The sequence below is a fragment of the Microtus ochrogaster genome, chromosome 5 (genome assembly GCF_000317375.1).
Source record: "Microtus ochrogaster isolate Prairie Vole_2 chromosome 5, MicOch1.0, whole genome shotgun sequence".
NCBI classification, from domain to species: Eukaryota; Metazoa; Chordata; class Mammalia; order Rodentia; family Cricetidae; genus Microtus; species Microtus ochrogaster.
Genome location: NC_022012.1, coordinates 62,433,701 through 62,455,402, shown reverse-complemented (window position 1 = coordinate 62,455,402; position 21,702 = coordinate 62,433,701). Strand labels below are relative to the sequence as shown.

The following is a 21,702-nucleotide window of genomic DNA, read 5'->3' as shown; positions in this document are numbered from 1 at the left end:
AAAAAAGAACTCTAAACGAGTCACAGTGTTGGATAAATGCACATAGGCTTGGGAGAGAGAAGAAAAAGAGTATAGAGAGTTATAAAAAGAAATAAATGGTTTTTTTTATAAAAACTAAGTCTTTAAAGAGACAGAGTAAAGATAATAACATAATAATATGACTTCTGTGACATTATTTCGGGGCTGAGCAGCCGTAAACAAACAAGCAGCCTCTTACAACATTGGGTGCTTGAAGTAATAAAAATTACAGCATCAGGCATTACGGACGGCTGCAGGCATAGATATGAGTGACAATAAACATGGAAGACCTACTCTACAATCTTGCTAAATCCTAATATCACCAAAGACCAATTCACCAACAACAACAAAAAAGTCTTTCAAGCCACTTTATAATGCTTATAAGGGTTTGGTTTGATAGAACCTAAACAGGAGGTCACAGAACCAGCTCACTCTCCACTGCCAAGCAGTGAGACCTCTCTCTGCACCTCCTTCAAAGTCAGCCTCTGTGTTCCTGGCCTTCTAACCACACTTTGTATTTCAGAGGCACCTGGCCTTTCAGTTACACTCTGTAGCCAGTCAGCATCAGAATCTTCCCGTGTCTTCCTTCAAACTCTGTTCCCATCACAGAAGGGTCTTCTCCTACCACACTAATGGCTCTCCACCTTAGATAAATTTCAGAGTAGGATATTCTCCTCAGCTTCATTGAAGTCACTTCTGTCTTTGCATATTCCATAATCATACAGATAGATTTACATTCCTTTACATACTCCTATTTCCTGGCCTATCCTTTTATTACTCTTTTATCTACTTAAAAATAGTGTTTACTCCTAAGATACATTTAAAGCTTCTTAGATATTCCATGTCTGAAATGTGCTTCTTCCTCCACACACCCTCTATAATGTCAGCTTTCTCCAAGAATTGCTCAAAAGGAAAAGATATTTCCCCAAATCTATTCTAGCTAAATGTGTTATATTTTCTGTCCAACTGATTCACAGTATAATTTTCAGTCTCATCAACTTCTCAATGCTTATTTACACTGTGATTATTTGTGATCTTGGGATTTGGAGGTTTTAATAATAGTTTTGAGAGTCATATATTCTTTACACAGGAAGATGTTTGCAGACACAACAAAAGACATTGAAAATGGCACTCAGATGAAACCTACCTGTCCATGCTTTTGCTGAGGGGCCATTGCATGAGGAATTTCAGGATGTGATGAGGTCTTGAGATCAGCCTCACGTACTTTGGGACGTACCACATCAGAGGCCAGACTAGAAGAAATAGCCAAGGACTTGGGCCGGGTAGCTATGTTGCCTACTCCCCCTGGGGGGCCTTGTTCACTTTGTCTGCTTGTAGCTTCATCTTCCCCATCAGAATCCACAATAAAAACATATTCTGCTTTGAAGAGGTCACCTTTCTGCATTCCTAGTGGGTCGTTCGTATCCAGTTTCTTTCCTTGTGAGTTCCTTCCACTTCCCTCTGAGGCAGAAGCCAGTAGCCTCTGGTCTCTCTCCTGCTTGCTCTCACAGCTGAAGGTCATATGATCACTGTACTCAAACTGCAACAAATACAGGAAGATAAAAATATTGACATGGGGGTGATGCATGCATCTTTTTGCTAAAATATGCTAAAAAGTTTAACCCACTCATTGAAAGATTTTTTTTAATACATTAAAATACCAAGCTTGCCTGAGAGAAAGGGCCTGAAACACACATCTTTTGACTAGCTCATCTCTTTGTACTGCCTCAAGTCCAAAAGACTTCGAGTTCAGACTTAACATCAAGAAGTAAAGTTTACTGATTCCCAGTAAATCATGAGGAAGGGAGAGAGGAACGGAACCGGCATGTACAGACCAAAAAAAGATGTCAGTGAAGATATTTACCAAGTGGCAGTCACATCAATTGGACAAGGTTTTAGTTAATTGTCAGACAACCAGCATGTTCTTTACTAATAATGGTTTTGGGGGGAATCCTATTTAAAAATGCCAAAATAAAATAAATTTTTAAACTTTGAAAGAAAAGGTAACGTTGACACAAAGTATATCAGTCATCAGAATAAACAATCTAAGCTAATCGGCAGGCTCGTGAATGGGGCTGCTTTTAAGGTGCAGCTGCTGGAGAGCTGTGTGCGGGTTATGTGCGGGTTAAACGAGAACTATAGGAGTGTGAAGACTTGGATTTCAGACCTTAGCACCCACAAGGGAAAAGTTAAGTGGCGTGCACAGGTCTATCTCACCACCACTTTAGCTTAGGGGCTTGCTAAACAGTCAGCTGGCCTCTCTAGTCACACCAGTGAGAGACCCCCGTCTCAAAAGACATGGCCTGAAAAGCAGTTGAGGAAGATACCCAGTCTAGACCACCTCTGGCCTAGACTAATGCCAACATTGACAAGATGTGCGTGCTCATGGATAAAAATGTAGAGAAATTTAATATACAGTGGGTTTTTTTTCAGTACATTATTTCATTTTTGGACTGTCATTTAGAACTGGGAATTTTCAATATTCCATACATTTGTCCTATGACTATTCAGAATATTTACAAGACCTGAATTAATATAGTTTTATTAAACTATCAAATTTCTTTTTCTAAAATAACAGCCATGGCCAGAAGGTGCTTAAAAGACCCACTGCCAGTTTCCTTGTTTTAATAACTGCTCTATGATTGGTCCTCTTTTTAGCACTACTTTTCTAGAAAGCTCAAACTAGTTCAAAAGACAAAAGGTAAGTCACTAGATACTAACAAGTTCAACTATTGTGGTCAGTTTAACATATGCTAACATGTATGGCTTACATCTATAGAGACAGAAGTCAAAAATTGATCACATACAGCAGAATTGAAGAGGTAATGTATATTCCCAGCACACACTGTTTGGCTGCTCTGGACACTGAAGTAGTCTAAATGGCATGGGTAAAACTTGTCTGATGTGGCTTCCTGTGGCTTTCTTCATTTTTTTTTACTCCAATGTAGCTTCTTTCCTGGCATTTACCACTACCTCGGGGCTTGCCATACACTTCCTGCCTTTACTTTCATTGTCTTCTCAACAACTAGTAACTCCTGTGAGCTCTTATTATCCCCTTGAAATATGTTCCTAGCCTGATCCTCTGCCAGTTGAAGTCATTATTATTTTCTTTGTTTATAAAATGAGGTGAGAATATCAACTTTTGAGATAAATGATATGCTACACTCATACGCATACACACACACACACAACACATACAAAGAGAGAGGGGGAAAGAGAGAGAGAGAGAGAGAGAGAGAGAGAGAGAGAGAGAGAGAGAGAGAACTTGGAACCATGAAACCATGAAACTGGAAAGTGTTCTAGCTATGGTAAGCTCTTGACACATGACTTTATTTAGGAGGGCTGGGATGGCAACATGCTTGGGGACACATGATAAGATACATAAGGCTTTATACATTTGTTTGGATATATATATATATATATATATTACTACATACATATGCATACATATGGCAGTCCTGGAGATGGAACCCATGTAGCTCAAGCTAAGCTCATGTTCCACTGTAGAGCTAAACCATCAGCCCTCAGAAGCATATTTTTAATCAACCTTGGATTTTACAATCATCTTATTTTCAACAGAAGAAATACACATTGATGAAATTTCCAAGTCATTCTCATAGATAATTTTAGATTGTCATTCAAAAGAAGAAAAATAATCCTACCCTAGTTACACTTTCTGGACTCTTATCACGTGATTCCTCAGGAATTTTAACAAGGAATTTGGAAGTGTCAGCCACCTGGATGTGGGTTGGCAGTCTTCTGACAGTGGGGACAAATGTGAAGACCAGAGGTTTGGCTTCAGAATCTCCAGGAGAGACCTATGGGATATGTAAGAAATTAGACTTTCAGCCTTGTCAAGGGTTCCTGGCTTTAGTCTTCGTGCTCCATATTTATCTCATTCACTTTGATAAGCTGCCTGCCCTCCTGTATGGATGCCAATAAAATCCACATGAAAAGATCCATAGTGCATGAGAACCCCCTTTTAAACTCCCATAGTAAGAAAAGCAGTCTGCCCTGGGTGGAGGGGAACAGCAGAAAGCAGCCACCTGGAAAGCTATTCGGCACAAGCTCGCTGAGTCCTACTGTGTATAGAGAGAGGCCATTCTGACACAGAACCTGCTCTGCTTCAAATGCACCATCTATCCACTTAGCGCTAAAATAGTAGGCTCGGGTTATTGACTCACAACCAACAAACAGGCAAGAAAATTCCAATAGGCACCGTATTCGTGTTAAAAAGTGAAAGACGCCTATGAGAATATCAGCTCCTGCTTAAAGGATGTGCCTTCTCATTCATTTATAGAGAATTTACCTAAAAGGAAAGGGCTTGCTCTGTGGCCCCAGGAGGAAGGCTATAACAGTGAATAGGAAACAGCAGACTACTCACAAATAGAAAAGGATATGCACATAGTGCTAAAGGACCTGTGTTTTCAGATCCCTGAATCCCGTACCTAGACCCACACCTTGTACCCTCCCCACCCCACATATCCGTTCCCCTTCATGCTCTTGGATCCTTCTGTGATGCTTCTACTACAGTTGGCCCTTACTTGGGCACACTGCCTTATCCTTTGCTTATTCAACAAAGTCTAATCAACTTCAGGGAGTGGCAATTTCACAATGAATGAATATAATTACTATCATGTAATAATGATAGGAAGTATTAAATTCTAGAGTTATCTTTTTAGGAAAGTATGTAATTGGAGGTGAATAATAAGAGATAGGCAAGATTTGAAATGAGTGTAAAACTTTTTATCTAAATAATTACAAGAAATGAGAATCCATTCACTAAATTAAGGGACCAAATAGTTTTAAGTACTTTGAAGACAGAGTTTAATACCAAAGGTTTTAACTTCAGAGTGGATCTGAGTTAGGATTCCCAGCTCACAACCACCTGGAACTCCCACTCCAGGGCAACCAACACCCTCGTCTAGACTCCAAGGCACCAATGCTCACATTTGCACAAACCACATGAACATATAGAAATAGATACAACATTTTTTAAAAAATTCAAAATTTAGTGGGAAAATTTAAAGACACTTGAGGAAGACTGGAAAGAGCCACTCAGTCATAACTTGGGAAGGTTGACAATCTAACCATCCTGGAGGAAAACTACCCCTACCTTGCCTTCTGTGAAACGATGATTTGTGTGAGCTGGATGTTCTAATTTTCAGTAGAAAGCCAGGCTCCATCTGAATTCCTGCCATGCATCCTTTCTGACACTTGTCTGTTAAACACATGGGTTTAACACCTCTTTTAGAGGAACTGCCCAAGCATCTGAATCTTCAGTCCTAACTGTGCGTGCGCTCCATTTGGTCATTTTTAAACTCTATATTTTACTCTTAAAAAAGTAAGATGTGTTCTCACAAAAAAATAATAGTGTAGGAATTCTGGATGACTAAAATGTCTGGACATTGACCTTGAGAAGATGATCTGAAAGGAAGAGCACAGCGATAGTGGGTGACTTTGTGCCCCATTCTGGCCAATAAACAGGTGTTTAGTCTTTCTTTTCTCCTTCCTTTTCTTTTCTTCTTTTTTGGAGAGAAAGTTTATAAAGGTGTGTGTGTTGGAAGGAGAATTATCTGGGAGGAGTTGGTGAGGGGAATAATATAAACAAAATATAAAATTAAAATTAAGAATTATCTGTTATTAGCCACTAACATAGTTGGATCAGAGTTCCCAAGCAGTAGCTCATCCTCAGAAAGCCGTAAGTCACTGTTTTCCTGAGCAGGAAGAAAAGTTAGATTCATTATAAGGCCAGGAAAATGTCTTAAGCTAATCAACAACACACAATGCTATGGACTTTCTCCGCTTCCATGTCTTGTCAGTGACCTTCTGGAATGGAGAGTGGTTGGTAGGGAGTATCACTGAAGATACTCAGTGGCTGAGCTGAGCTATCAGTTGGAGAGCATTTCGAAATCTCTGAGAAGCACTGCTGGTGTGGCTATGAGTGCCCCTGAAAGGCTGATAGGGGAGGAATGCGCCTGAACGTGGGCAGCAGCATCCAATGGACGGGTTTCCGAACGAAAGGAAAGCTAAACGAAGCTAGACCAGCAGCAGCATCTGTCTCTCTCTCCGCTTCCTGAATGAGAGGACAATCTAGCAGGCTGCCTCGCACTCCAGCCGGCCATGCCTCTGTGAGCGTGCTGAGTGACACACGCGAACCACAAGCCAGAATAAACCCGTCCTCTCTTACATTGCTACTCGTAGCTATATTTATTCAAACAATCATCCTACCTTCTCATTTAGAGAAACGGTAATTTGATAAGAATCAAGAAAGGGTGACCTGACCTCCAGTTGTTTATACCTACCCTCATTTTCCCATAAAATAACTTGGTCTACCTGAAGTCTATCTAAAGGACAATAAACAGTTCTATATGAAAGATTTTAGTATAAATACCCCAGGGTTCTCTAAAGTGCAGAATTCTACAAATGCTACTTCACAACCTATAGACTTTTTAAAAGTTGGAAGCCATAATTTTAGTGATAAAACAAGAGCCAAGTAAAAAGGGAAGCCGGTGCACTAATGAACAAGATGAGCTCTTATCACACAACCACATAGAGGTTTCTAAACAAGACTAGAAGATGAAAAAGGAAGCAACCAAACAGAAGCAAGATAGTCAACTTCAACTTTATCTCCCTACAGGAACCTCTGAACCCTAAGTCAATTTTTTTCACCAATGTAGGAAGACAATTCCACTTCTTTAATTTAGTTGAACAAATATATGATGTTTCAACTATATATATTTGAATCATATATATATATATATATCATGTATATAAATCTCATATATATGTATATATGTATGTATATGTATATAGGCTTATCTCCCTGGGTTGCTACTGAATAGAACTAATTCAAGGATTAATTCCTGTCCATATACACATGCTCAGTACATCAGGAAAGGGCAACCCTTTGTTATTTCCTGTCAAAAAAAGTACAGCAAAATTAGCACGGGGCTCTTTTCATCGTCTTTGCCTATCACCTGTATCTTACCAGAAATCTAAGGTTCACTTGAAAAGACACTGCTGAACCCCTTATTCAGGTGAGGGGAAAAAGCCATTTACCATTTACTACATACTGCGTGGCAGATCCAACAGAGCCCCAAAATGAATCGCTATGGTGACAAAAAAAAAATCATTTTCCAACAAAGCAGAAGCAGATGCGAGTTAATGGCATTCACTTCTTAATTGCCAATTAACACTTTCAGCTGCCAATGCCATTTAAACATCTGATCACTGGAAAACTATTTTAATAATAGAAATAAGAACTAAATGGATTAAGATAGTATCCTAAATTTGGCTTGAAATACCCGAGATCGGTAAAACTGACCCCATCTCACCACACACAGGCTAGTCACGTGAGAAATGGCTCTCGCCACTGTTTTACAGACTGTGTATGCCTTTGCTCAGCTTCAGGCTGGGGGCTTTTGTTTCTCCTATTTCCCTAAAAGTTCTCTCCCCGCTCCAACCCCCAAATTGACCCGGCAGCGCAGAGGACCACTCTCCTCTTACTAAGAAAAGGCATCACAAGAATTCTAGCATTAACTCTATGCCAAGAGCATCCTTAGCGTTTTCTTTACCCGATGAACAACAGTTTTGGCTTTTATCGGTTACCCGTTTCTCTAACTGGAGATAGCATCTCATCTCGATACACAGACAAATTTATCGGCACCCGGGTAGCTTTACCCTCACACCCTCTGGCATATACCAGGAACACAGTGCCTTTAAAAGTTTCCGAAAGCATTAAGCAAAGGTTTCCTTTTACCTTGGGTGTGGTCTCAATGTTCCCCGCTAAGATACAGGAGGTCATTTGGAAGTGATTGTTCCCGCAGTCACTCAGAAGCCCCTGTTCTGGAAGCATTGATTCATCACATAAGGGAGTGAGCAAATCAAAGACTGAGGTGGGAAGAGAGTCTGTTACTAAAACAACACAGGCACACGCACGCGCGCATACACTCACTCACACACACACACACATGCACGCACATGCATATGCACACACACGCATACACCCACATGCATATGCGAACACCACACACACACACACAGACGCAGGTTGGGAGGGGGAATCTAAAAGGAGACGAAGCAGATTCCTCACTGAGTTGGGTATTTTTCATCTCCAAAGAATTTGTTTTGACAGTTTTTACATTTGGAACTTCACAAGAGGTCACACTGACAGCTAAAATGGGATCAGAGGAAGTGAAAAATTGCTACCTATATGTGCTTGCCCTCTTTTCCTTTCATGCATGCAGTCCAATTATGTATTCTGTGGAAGGAAGGGAAAAGCCAGATTGTACAGCAATGAGAAGCTGGTTGGAGGGACCTGGCATCTGCCAGTCTCAGGGATCAGTTGGCCGCACTTGCGGAGAACATTCAGAGGTCCAAACACATGCAAACACGGTGTCTAAATAAAGAACTGGAAAACACAGTGATCATTTGCGAAAGTCAGTCATTTCAGTGGCGAGACGAGTCCTCGGTGTGCATCTGAGTGACTCAATTTTTGCTGTTAAACAAAAGTAGCTCTGAGATAGAGCTTGTTACTAAATAGTTGTGGAAACAGATTCCCTTCCACTGTTTCTGGAAGACAGTGACTGTCCTGATTACTGATAAACAAATCGCAAGTGTTTCCCATGCCATTGACTGTCGTCATCAGCTTTGAGTATTTCTACTTTCTAAGCATGGGTTTTTTCCTACAAACCTTTACTATATTTGTGCACAGGAGGTGGGTGAAGGATGTAGTGTGGAAGGAGCTGGGGATATACTGAAAGCTATGCAAAAAGATAAAGGATTTGTTTCATGTACAGTTAACATTTTCAACATTGTCATAAGCTGAATTTATGAAAATTCTGAGTACAAATGCAACAATTATTCAAAATGAATCTACTAAGAAGTGGGATAACTATTGCAAATAACAGTACATTTTGACCTAGAACGAGCTAACTTTCTGAACGTATGTGCAGTTACATCACTAAAGACACACATCTTCTGGCCTCTATACCTACGGATACACGAGGGGTGATGTGTACCTGATGCCAAAAACCTTTCATTCTTCCTGAGAGTATAAATCTGGTATATAAATAACAAGGATGCAAAGTAAAGAAGGTTCGAAAAGGGACTTCTAACCTATAGATCTTGTATGTCGCTGCACACCACACCGTCTGGGGCACATGTAGAACTGTACTTTCTGTTCAGGGGGCTCCGCGTCTCTGCACCTGAATTCTCAACCAGCCTCGTGGTCTGGTTGTGCCCTCTTGCTGGTGGGTTGCTGCCCTACTTCCCTTCTCTGTTGCTCTGATAAACACCATGACCAATAGCAACTTGGGGAGGAAATTGTTTATTTGGCTCACACATCCTGATTACAGTACACCTTGGAGGGAACTCAAGGTCGTCACCATGGAAGAACACTAATATCCGGCTTGCTTCAGGCTCACGTTCAACTAACTTTCTTATACCTCCCAGGACCACCTGTTCAGGGCAGGTACTGCTCATAGTGGACTGGGCCCTGTGATATCGATACCCAATCAAGAAAACGCTGCACAGACTTAACTACAGGACAATATAATGGAGGCATTTTCCCAACTGAAGTTTGTTACTTCCCAGGTGATTCTAGTTTTTATCTAACCAGCACAGTGACATTCTACTGAGAGCTCATAATGTCACAAGATCACAGATATTTGCAGTGTAAGAATTACAATGATTTGGCTACACTAAGAATGTGGAAACGGTGTCTTTTTAGATCTACAAGAATTTACTTAGAAGATAGAAGAGCTTTAGCGAAGCCCTTGTTGGAGGAGCAAGAGAAGAGAGTGCCAGGAATGGTCACCAAGCTTGGGACACAAGTCATCACTGGCCAGGGGACCTCAGAGCAGTTCTGAACCTCTCACCTGTGAAATATGGGTAAGTATGGGCATTGCCCCATAGAGGGTTACAGTTAGATTCAGCTTGGGAAGCCCACAGGTCTGTGCCAGGCAATACTTCATGTATGTTACTCCTCTTGGCACTATGGGATTTTTTAATCTTACAAGTAACATGGAAATAGAAGCTCAAAAGACCAGAAAAGCAGGTCAAATCTAGATCACTGAAGACTTTGAATCAAGATATTGTAACTTCACGCATCACGGAATAAGAATGAAGAAACGCATATGTATACTTTTATGTATTGGACAAAAGCTCAAAGAGTGCCTACCACCAAATCTTAGACACACTCATCTCTTACTCTTATCTATGGACCCTGGGTCAGTAATGTCTAATCCTTTGTCAAAAGTTCCATTTATTCTAAATGAACTTGACACCAATGCTCTTGTCTTATATGTCACTCTGCTCTTCCCCCTATGATCTTTCTTGCTTCCACTGTCTTCCCCAAGCATAGAACAAGGCAGGCAATAAGGCACAAATTTTGAAAAGGAAAGGGTTTAGCCTTTAGCTCTATCGAAAGCCTTCCATTAGCACTGGCTAACAGGAGAACAGTTAATCTGTGAGTTTGTTATTTTCAACCTTTAGCAACTTTTCTCTAATAATTTTCTTTTATTGTCTTATTAAAAAAATAATTGCTGCTGTTAAGACTATTTCAGTGCCAGAAGTCATAATTTTTACCTAAAATAAAAACTTAAAAGCCACGCATTGCAGCAGCCTTTGTCAGCCATCTGGATAGTTACACATATAGCTCCAAAGGGTACACGAATTTAGAAAAATTTCTATAGAAACCATTCTCACTTGGCCATCATTTGCTGGCCCCTGATCAAAGGGAAAGAACTCTAGATCCTAATGTTGTAATTTACTTGAGGGGAGGAGGATAGTAGAATGTCAGCTATAATTATAGTGCTTCCCTCTGGTCAAGAAGTATCTAGGTTCTCTCCATGGACTATTTTATAAATCTAAACTTCTAATGATCTCTCTCCCACCAAGGACCAAAACTACTCTGCTGAAATTGGGATGTATTGACGCTCACAACAGACACCCTCAATTCTAAACTCTCTTTAACGTCTAGCACTGCTTATGGCTGAAGCAGACATGCTTTCCCTTCCTCACCAAGCAAATATTATTGCATTTCCTCTGTGATGAAAGACTCTTAAGATACTACTTTTAAATTAAATAATGTAGAATTAGTAATCTCTCTTCCTGAGATATGAATCGAGTTGGAGAAAAATAACAGATTATCCCACCAAAAGTTTGCCAAGACATCTACAGCTGAACAGATTCACCTGCCAAGGCCATTCTAGCTCCAGCTAACTGTTCTCAGGCTCTGTGCTTGCTCCCATGCACACAGGAGCACTCCCATCCATTTATCTTCTTAAGCATCTGATGCATGGTATGCAGTGGGAGACAGCCACCATACTGCCAACCTGGTGTGTCATCCTAGGGAGGAAATGCTTCACAAGTGGCATCACAAACAAGGGCATAGGCTCAGGACGACGACACTTTCACAAATGGCATCAGGGTAGGTAAAGGAAAGGATAGGAACGAGTAAGGTACTAAGCTGGGGCCACACATGAAACTGCTCTCAGATCGCACCCGGTGAAGAATCACTCTTAGGGTTTGCATTCTCTGGTCTTCTTTCTGGAGACCAACATTAGGACACAGCTATTCTGTTTCCATCCTGGATGAATTTGCCCCTTTGGTGATGAGAAATACCAGGAGTATGGATTATTCTCTTTTGGGGTGAGAGTTGATAATAATGATTATAATGGGATAATCAGTATTATCCCAATCTATAGGTACACAGTGGTTCAAGAAAATTCCAATGTCATCTCAAAAGCCTGGGAGAACTCAATAACACACAATTTTGACTTTGCATACATTGAGCAACTCGGTTGTGTCTGCATTCGTCATTACTGTTATGGCTTCCCTTTCCCTTGTGCTATGTCCTCCTACATTAAAAAAAAATTAATACTACCCTTCCTTAATTAAAGTGTATCAGAAATTTCAAGGCACTGATCAGAATCCAAGATCTAAGTTCTGATGTAATTACATATTCAGATGACACAAATATGGCATATCCACAGATGAATTTGAAAGAGGCGCCCAATGGTAAGAACCATTTCTCCACAGGGACGATGCGGTGAACTGTTTCCCTGCCAGATCAATTTCTGAGTATTGTTTCTGGCAGCCGAGATTGTCCTCTGACGTCCATATATGTACCATTATGTTTATAAACACACTTATACACAGGAGTCTACACACACACGCACACACACACACATAGGGGAGGGAGAGGAGAGATTTTTAATTGGAATATGATGAGTGCCGATGGTCCTACATGCTCAGTCTGGAATTCTTTCCACAAGCTTTCCCCCAGATATTTCTCCATTCTCTAAGCTTTCAGCCACTCAGATTGTACAGCAGGTATTTTATGTCATGTCATGAGAGTATCAGTGTCCAACACAGGTGACTCTTCCTGGCATCACAGGTCCTGAGAAATCTCCTGCTGTATACTCCCTTCTCACCTTGGACTTCTGTGTAGTACTTGTTACCCTACATTGATAGCAGACAGCAAATCCTTTAGCATCTGGCTCCCCACTTGGGACATCATCACACAAACAATGGAAAGTTCTCGGTTTTGTTCCTTATGTGTTTCTAGCATCTAAAATAGTGCTTCTCACTTCCAAAGGCCAACACATGTTTGTTAAATGTGTAGTGGTGCACTCATGTAGATTCAGAGATTTCTATGTCAAGAACCCCAGTGTCTGCACAGTGACAGGTGTTAAGCACTGTAGTCTTCTCTCTTTTTTTCACTTTGAAGGCACAACACAAAATATCATCTGTTTTAGGAACACAGGAGAGAAGTCGTCATCAAAGTGTTGTGTGTAAGGGGCCCAGGCATGAGGAAAGATAGGGAAAGCTTCCTTACTCGAGATCAGAGCTTCTTGGCATCTACGCTCTGACATGCTGGCCAACTCAAACACTCAACCAGAGACCAGATTTCACTCTACATATAAAACATAGACATGCCACTTAGTGAGCTTTATGAGGCTGCTCTTCTTATTCAGTGTTTCATCTGCTGTGTTTCTCATGCGGCATCCAGAAAATTATGTTAATGAGACAACAAAGAAAAATGAGTGCCGGGAAGATTAAAGGCTGTGCTGACCAGCGCACGCGCAAGGATTTGCACTTGCACCTGCCTGCCAAAAGCCGGGGTCAGGCTGTCTCTCTTTTGTTCCCCATTCCTGAAGCTTATCTTAGACATGCTCACTCAACATATGATGAATTACAGCACCAGGGCCAGAGAAGATTTTGTTTGTAACATGGTTCCCACCCAGGAGAATTAAACTCAAATGAATAGTTTTCTTAAACTGCTGCTAGTCAAAGTTTAACTATCTACTGCTAGTCAAAGTTTAACTATCGGCCCATCGAACTATATAGGCCATTCATAGATGTTACACTTAGTGTCTTCATGTTTAGTCCTACCTATGAAAGTAATGCATGTTGTTTTGAAGCACAGCTTTAAAGTTGAGAAGAGCTTACCAGAGGATAAAACTTCATTGGCATTGGTAAGACTTCCAAAGTCATCACACACAGCTTTCAGTGTAGGGACTGCAAGATGGTCAGTTACCAAAGTTCTTATCAAATAATATTTATCTTAATAAAATATCTAAGGTAGGGCTGGAGAGATGGCTAAGAGGTTAAGGGCACACCAGTCACTCTCCCAGAAGGCCTAAGTTCAATTCCCACCACCCATATGGTGGCTTCCAAACGTCTGTAACACCAGTTCCTATGACTCTGACCCCCTTCTCTGGCCTCAGAAGGTACCAGGCATGCACATGACACACAGGCATATATACAGGCAAAACACACATGCACATAAATAAAGAATAAATCAAAGGTAATATGTGATCTCTATATTGATGTCTGATTTCACCAATTTATTAACTGTGCCAATGGAGATAATGCTGTTCAGAGTCGGACTTAAATTTTTTAGAAGATTGTCTGACTTTTATTTCCTAGAATGCTTCTGAGGCTTCGAGAACATGCTGGCTAATCCTGGCTTTAAGATGCATGGGAACTACTGTGCTTAAGTAAAACCAACATCAAAGATCATCCTAGTGTGACTTGATTCACCTGCAAGTTCACATGACTCAGCCTAATGGTGTACAAATGCACGTGTCTCCATGCAAAACAAAATCCCAGTGGAAATGGTGATTCTTAGAATTTGCTTTTCTACTCCAGAGTAAAAAAAAATAATAATAAGGACAGGGAAAAAAAGAAAATTATATGAATGATAAACATACAAATGTGCTCTTTGGATCAATTAAAGGTTTTTGCTAAACTTCATTTGTTTATTCCAAAAAGATGGAGAAAATAATATTGATTAGGTTGCCCCTGTGCATAGAGTATTTGCTAGGGACTTAAATGCTATCTCACGAAATGTTCACAGATATCCTATGAGGTCTGAGACTTTTTAATGATCATTTTATAAGTAAAGGCGCTAAAGTTCATGGAACTTAACTGACTCATAGAAGATCCGTAGTTAATAAGAGATTGACACTTTGGGTTATCTGCCCAGGACCCGTGCTTAGTAGATGTGCTTTGTTGCTGAGTGAGTGTATAGTGTGTATTTCACCCCAAGGAAAGGTAAGAAGCACAGGTGTTGTGTGTTAGCAGTTAAGGACCAGAAAACATGGGTTTTAATGTAAATCAGGAGCTGAAGATGTAACTGAATACCCCTCTGGCACTTGTGTCTCAGTCAGCCACGTTAGGGGACAGAAAGTGACCTACATCAGAAAGAGATGAGATTTCAAAAGTGAGATAGCAAGACATTAAACAAGATGACATGAGAAGATGTTTTACTTGTAGCTTTCAAGGTATATAATGAAGTACTAAAAGAAGCATATAAAAAATAAAACTTCCAAGCTAACATAATAACACTGCTTAGAGGTATTTTGTAAATACGAAAGGACTGAAAGAGCAACTGCCTCACCCAGGGAGAAGAAAAGGGAGCCTCTACACATTACACTGGCCTACGGGTTACAGTTGAGTAATTATTAAAACATGATGAAAATGGCTCCTTCATTTCCAAAAACAAACCAGGGAATTTAATTCTTAGGACTTCTGTAAGAATTAAGTAAAAATAGACACAGGGAGCTCCTAACGTGAGCCTCATCCAGTATGCGCTCGGCTGGGGATACCAGTGTTGCTGTTACCATACAATGTAATACAGCTTCCCAATCAGCTAGCAATTTAACATTGAGAGCATAGTAAAAGCCAGCACAAGTCCATGACATAACCAAAATATTGGTACTGAGTATATTCCAAAGTACTTTCCTTTAAAAATCACTGTTTTGATATCACTTTGTTTCCCAATCTCTATTGATTTTTCTTGCTTTGATATCTTTGCCTTTTTAGGTCTGTGTAGAAAGACACTTTCTCCCTAGTTATGATTCCATTAATTGGTAAGGCAACAAGAAAAACCAATTGTCTTCAAATCCTCTGATTTTAATTACTACCAAATTTAATAGATATAGTTTTAAAAGAAACCTTAGCTTCTTGCTTTTAACTTGATCATATTATTTTATTTTTTAAAAAACATATCTGCAGTGTTCATGATGCAAAGATTTTAAGAAGTTCTTACCAGTCTTTTGAAAGTATATTATGGTGCTGATCTGGTTGTCCAAGAAGGGCTAGGGATGCAGAGTAGCAATCTATGAACCTCAGATTCCAACAGCTGCCCTTGCTGTATCATGCCCGCTATATACATGTGGTGGGTTTCTCCTATCAGCATGACTGTGTAGGAGATGGGAGGGGGACTTTCAAATATGTGTAAATAAGTTCTAGATGTCCCAATGACATTCAGTTAAGCAATCTGTAGGCATGAAGGAATTCAAAACACAAAAGAGCACTGTTGTGGTAGAAAGTTGGTAAAATGTTTTGCGCTAAAGATAGAATACCTTCTTTATTTCCAGAGACATTTACTGTGATCCAGAATGTATCATTTGAATTGTCTTTATTAAGACAAGCTTACTCATAAAAATGTAATATTTTCCAAAAGAATTTAGAATTTCACTTAAATTATTTTTAAAAAAATAATACTTACATGGCCTTGAAAGACTGATACAGGACAATAGATCAAAATATATTTCTCAAGACACTTTATTTAAGGGAAGAATAAGTGATTGTTAAATACATTTAATATTTCCAATGAAAATGCACCCAATATTAATATATCTCAGGGGGGAATCTATGGGCTTTTTCCATCCTTTTACAGAAAATAAAAAGAAGCCTTTAGTTGGAGCACAGCTGAGTGATAGTCTATATGCCTCACTAGACCCTGAGGTCAACATCCTACACCAAAAAAAGAAAGACAAGCAGAGAAACAACAATCACAACAAAAAATGCATTCATTTTCCTAGAGTCATAATCTGGAATTCAGCAGTCAGCTCTGCCACTGAAGAGCAGTGTGACCCAGGGTAGGGGTCTCACTGCTCACTGTTCCCACCCATAACATAGATGGGCAGAGTAGTGATGCCACAGGGCTGTGTCCTGATGCAAGCGAGCCCTGGGAGATACACCTGGTCTATAGCATTCCCTTCTTGTTCTCTCTCTTGCCAATGTTATAAGCATTATAGTTGTGATACATGTTTCACGCTCTAACTATAATCAATACAAAACCTTCTACTACTCAAACCATAGGCTTTTTTCTACTTTTTGTAAAACTCTGTGCTGTGGAGAATTTTAACCCTTTTCCTCTTCAGAAATCTTTCTTCTGAACCTGACTGACATTTCCCTCTGTGGTTTTTCTCCAGTGACTCTACTAGGTCCCTTCCTCCTAGAGACAATGTTGACATGCCACCCACCTGCTTCCATCTTTGGAATTCTTTGCTCCTTGACTTTGTATATTTTTCTCTCATGATTAAAGGAGCTGGCTGAGTCTTACAGTCCACCCTGACTTCCACATCTGCCCTGACCTCCAGGTTTCCCCGTGTGAGATTTCACCTGTGGACCTTCAATGAACACTACAATGTAAGTGGAAGGCAGAAGGGCATGAGTTTGGAGACTCCGATCAATTTTCTTCACCTTGCAAAACCTTCATTTCTTTATCTGCTGTAATAGGTCATTCATTAAAATGATGTTATAAGCTCTGTCAAATACAATGGCTGAGACAAAGTGTTCCATAGTGCCTGGTACATGGAAAACATTTCATACATCTTAGATGATTAGTAATGATCTCCTATGGGACAGAAATTTGACATTCAACACACATATAATTTCTCTGTAATTTCAAGGAATGTCTTGTTGCCACTTTCTGGTTTAAAACACCATGTTTTAACTTTTATATTTTCATCATATGAAACAGTATATTAGATTTCAAGTGCAATTTGAAAACAATTATTTTAAGATGTGAATGTCACTGCCTCATTTAAAGGTTATATCCTGCAACCACCCTGATGAGTTTGTAGAGCCCTGTGGTCTATTTATAACCACTGACACATGATTAGAAGCAAACTTCTTTAAAATGACAAGGTATGCCTGTCTTTATCTCGCTGTGCATACTACCATCTTGAATTTGGCTGTGTTGACTAGAAGTCCAGCAGCTTTTTTTTATTTTTTTTCCTGATAAATATGCAAAAGTGCTTTTATTCTCCAAGTCCTTGACAATATTAAGGCTTTTGTTTTCTTTTTTTATTTTTTTTATTTTTTTATCATCCTTACTTTGTTTTTTTGTTTGTTTTTTTAATTTATTTATTTATTAAAGATTTCTGCCTCCTCCCCGCCACCGCCTCCCAATTCCCTCCCCCTCCCCCAATCAAGTCCCCCCTCCCTCATCAGCCCGAAGAGCAATCAGGGTTCCCTGACCTGTGGGAAGTCCAAGGACCACCCACCTCCATCCAGGTCTAGTAAGGTGAGCATCCAAACTGCCTAGGCTCCCACAAAGCCAGTACGTGCAGTAGGATCAAAAACCCATTGCCATTGCTCTTGAGTTCTCAGTAGTCCTCATTGTCCGCTATGTTCAGCAAGTCCAGTTTTATCCCACAGCAGCTTTTTTAGATCCTAAGGACAGGGCTTCACTCTATAGATAACAGAATTTTGGTTGATAGATGAGCAGGAAGAAACCACAAGGAATCTCAGAACTGATTATGCCAAAACAATAATCATTTAATGTGAAAGAGAAATAAATTCTTTCTCTGCTGTCTATAGGCATAGCTAATCTTAAATTAGTTAACAATGGTTTGATTTCTAACTGCTGCCTACTGTGCAGCCTTGTGTCCAGCAAAGATAGTCTTCTCATAGCATCACCACGTTCTTCTCCTGTCTCTGCTTTATTATCTTGGCACTTCTAACACTTTCATAACTTATTCTACCATAAAAAAATCATGTATGTGTGGCAGTCACTCAGTTTATGAACTGATCAAACATCTTCCTCTCATATGAATGCACTGTAGCATGAATCTTCTGACCCACCTCACCGGTAACCCACACAGGATCACTTCATCTCTTGAATTACTTAAGAAAAAGGTGTGCAAGAAACAAACCCAAGACATGTTCAGGATGCTAGCTGTTTTTGAGGAGTCAATAGATACAGGTAAGAGAATGGGGTACATAACTTTCTTTTGCATTACTATAACCCAAAAGCCTAAGCAGCAGAGTTAAGGGACAGACTTAGTGCCAAATTTCAGAGAACATAGCCTCTGGTCCATGCCCCACACACACAGCAGAACATCATGATGGTAGAAGTTGTGCATTTCATGGGAAAAAGAAAACACAAAGGAATTAACCTGAACAAGATCTAGTCCCTGAACTTCTTACTTTTCACCATCTCCAATAATGCCATCATATAGAGAACAAACCAATGGATTAATCTATTCATTAGGCAATAGCCCTCATGATGTAATTCTTTCTTAAATACCTTTATAAGCCTATTTCCAGGACCCCAAAGGGCACTTCACTAATCTCCCAAGGGGTTTTAATCCAATCAAGAAGACAGTTAAGATTAACCATCACAAGGAGACAGAAACAGAGTGAGACAAAAAAACAAATGATTGGAAGACAGAACCACCACAGCCTGCACTAACTGACAAGTAACTTGAGATCCTCCTAATGGATATATTTCCTAATATGTGTCAGTTTGAAGCACTGCCAAACAAAAGCATATTTTACCCATCCAAAATAGCCAATGATTTACCTAGTATGGGCTGTAAAAGGATGCTGTGAACTCAGCAAAGTATCTTTCTGTAATTGAGGTATCCCCGAAAGAAGCATTAGGTAAAAACTGCAAACTATATCCTGTATTGAATTGGTTTAACAGCAAGATCTTTCTCAAAGAGGAACTGCATTCCATGTCTTTGTGACCACTATAGTCACTATACTCACTTTCAAAAATACTAGTTTTAATGTTAAGCCTTATATAATCTATTCTTGTTAAATATTTAAAGAACCCTTCTTCGTTCTAATTATTTCTATAACTAACTTAAGAAATATGATCTGCTTCATATAACTTAAAAACAGTTCTCAACTTCATATGGAAAAGCAAAAAAAAAAAAAACAAGATAGCAAAAACAATCCTGTACAATAAAGGAACTTCTGGAGGCATCACAATTCCTGACTTCAAACTCTACTACAGAGCTACAATACTGAAAACAGCCTGGTATTGGCATAAAAACAGACAACAGGATCAATGGAACTGAATCAAAGAGCCAGATATTAATCCACATACCTACAAATACCTGATTTTTTAAAACAAGCAAAAAATATAAAATGGAAAAAAGCATATTTAACAAATGGTGCTGGCATAACTGGATATCAACATGTAGAAGAATGAAAATAGATCCATATCTATTGTCATGCACAAAACTCAAATCCAAGTAGATCAAAGACCTCAACATAAAGCCAACCATACTGAACCTCATAGAAGAGAAAGTGGGAAGTACACTTGAACACATTGGCACAGGAGACCACTTCCTAAATATAACCCCAGCAGCACAGACACTGAGAGAAACAATTAATAAATAGGACCTCCTGAGACTGAAAAGCCTCTGTAACGCAAAGACATGGTCAACAAGACAAAATGGTAGCCTACAGAATGAAAAAAGATATTCACCAGCACCACATCGGACAGAGAACTGATCTCCAAAATATACAAAGAACTAAAGAAATTGGTCATCAAAAGAACAAATAATCCAACAAAAAAAATGGAGTACAGACCTAAACAGAGAACTCTCAACAGGAATCTAAAATGGCTGAATGACACTTAATAAAATGCCCAACATCCTTAACCATCAGAGAAACGCAAATCAAAACAACTCTGAGATTCCATCTGACACCTGTCAGAATGGCCAAGATCAAAAACACTGATGGCAACTTCTGCTGGAGAGGATGTGGGGTAAAGGGAACACTCCTACATTGCTGGTGGGAGTACAAACTGGTACAGTCCCTTTGGATATTAGTGTGGCAATTTCTCAGAAAATTAGGAACAACATTCCTCAATACCCAGCAATACCACTTTTGTGTATATACCCAAAGAATGCTCAATCATACTACAAGGATATGCTCAACTATGTTCATAGCAGCATTGTTTGTCATAACCAGAACCTGGAAACAATCTAAATGTCCCTCAAATGAAGAATGGATAAGGAAAATGTAGTATATTTATACAATGGAATACTACACAGCAGAAAAAAATAATGACATCTTAAAATTTGAAGGCAAATGGATGGATTTATAAAACATCATATTGAGTGATGTAACCCATACCCAGAAAGACAAATAGCATATGTACTCACTCATAAGTGGTTTTTTAGACATAAAACAAAGAAAACCAGCCTACAATTCACAATCCCAGAGAACCTAGACAACAATGAAGACCTAAGAGAGACATACATGGATCCAATCTACATGGGAAATAGAAAAAGACAAGATCTCCTGAGTAAATTGGGAGAATGGGAACCATGGGAGAGGGTTGAAGGGGAGGGGAGAAAAGGGAAGGGAGAGGAAAGGGGAGCAAAGAAAAATGTATATCTCAATAAAATCAATTTAAAAAGAAATATGATCTGTATCGAGTACAGGAAAATAATCCCCTTGCACTTTAACAAAGGTATTCAAATGTTCCTTTATAAGAAAAACAAAAACAACAACAAAAAAAAACTCTTTCAATTACTTCTCTTCCACTCCAAACGATGAGCACTCAGAGCATAAGAGACCCTGCTATTAGGACATGTTTTGTTTTGTTTTTGTCAAGTAAATCTATATGATGCCTACTACCATGCTAGATGTTGCTAAGGCATCCAGACATGCTCCATCTGAAGGCCAGCAAGCAGGACAGCACTGCTCATTTGTCTGTCATTCATCTTGCAACAACAGTGTGAACTCATTAGGAGAACTTCGATGAGCCCCTATTTGGGGCATCCATCTGTTCTTCTGTGTCTGCATTTGAGAGTCACTATAGATCTCAAAGTTTTCAATAAGGTCTATAAATCTTTTTCTCACTTTTATTAATGGGTAGAAGAGAAGTATATTAAAAATCAGAGGGGTTTACTGTACCCCTCTTTCCATGCCAGTTACTCTTTTATCCTCTCCATTGGATTTTATTTGAAAGAGCTGGAATAGGATTGAAGAAAACAAGGAAACCCAAAATGAATGCAGTTCTGACTGATCACTGGAAAATGACACATCAGCATAGTGTTGGGGGATGCCAGGGATATATAAGGAATAAATATCCTTGTTCATTGTTGAAATAAGAGCAGCGGGGGCTGCGCCCCC

At 39.6% G+C, this 21,702-nt stretch overlaps 1 protein-coding gene across 4 annotated transcripts in view; it reads right to left on the bottom strand.

The window, feature by feature from the left end:
• The window catches only part of Mlip (muscular LMNA interacting protein), a 256,970-nt gene that overhangs the window by 128,489 nt on the left and 106,779 nt on the right, over positions 1-21,702 (bottom strand). For 2 of the 4 annotated variants that reach the window (XM_005347604.2, XM_026778907.1), the window contains 2 exons: positions 3,681-3,836; positions 1,166-1,558 (listed from right to left, as the gene is read on the bottom strand). In XM_005347604.2, the coding sequence (XP_005347661.2) occupies positions 1,166-1,558; positions 3,681-3,836 (549 nt within the window). The remainder of the gene's footprint in view (positions 1-1,165; positions 1,559-3,680; positions 3,837-21,702) is intronic. The other 2 variants (XM_013346338.1, XM_013346340.1) reach the window with 1 other exon arrangement.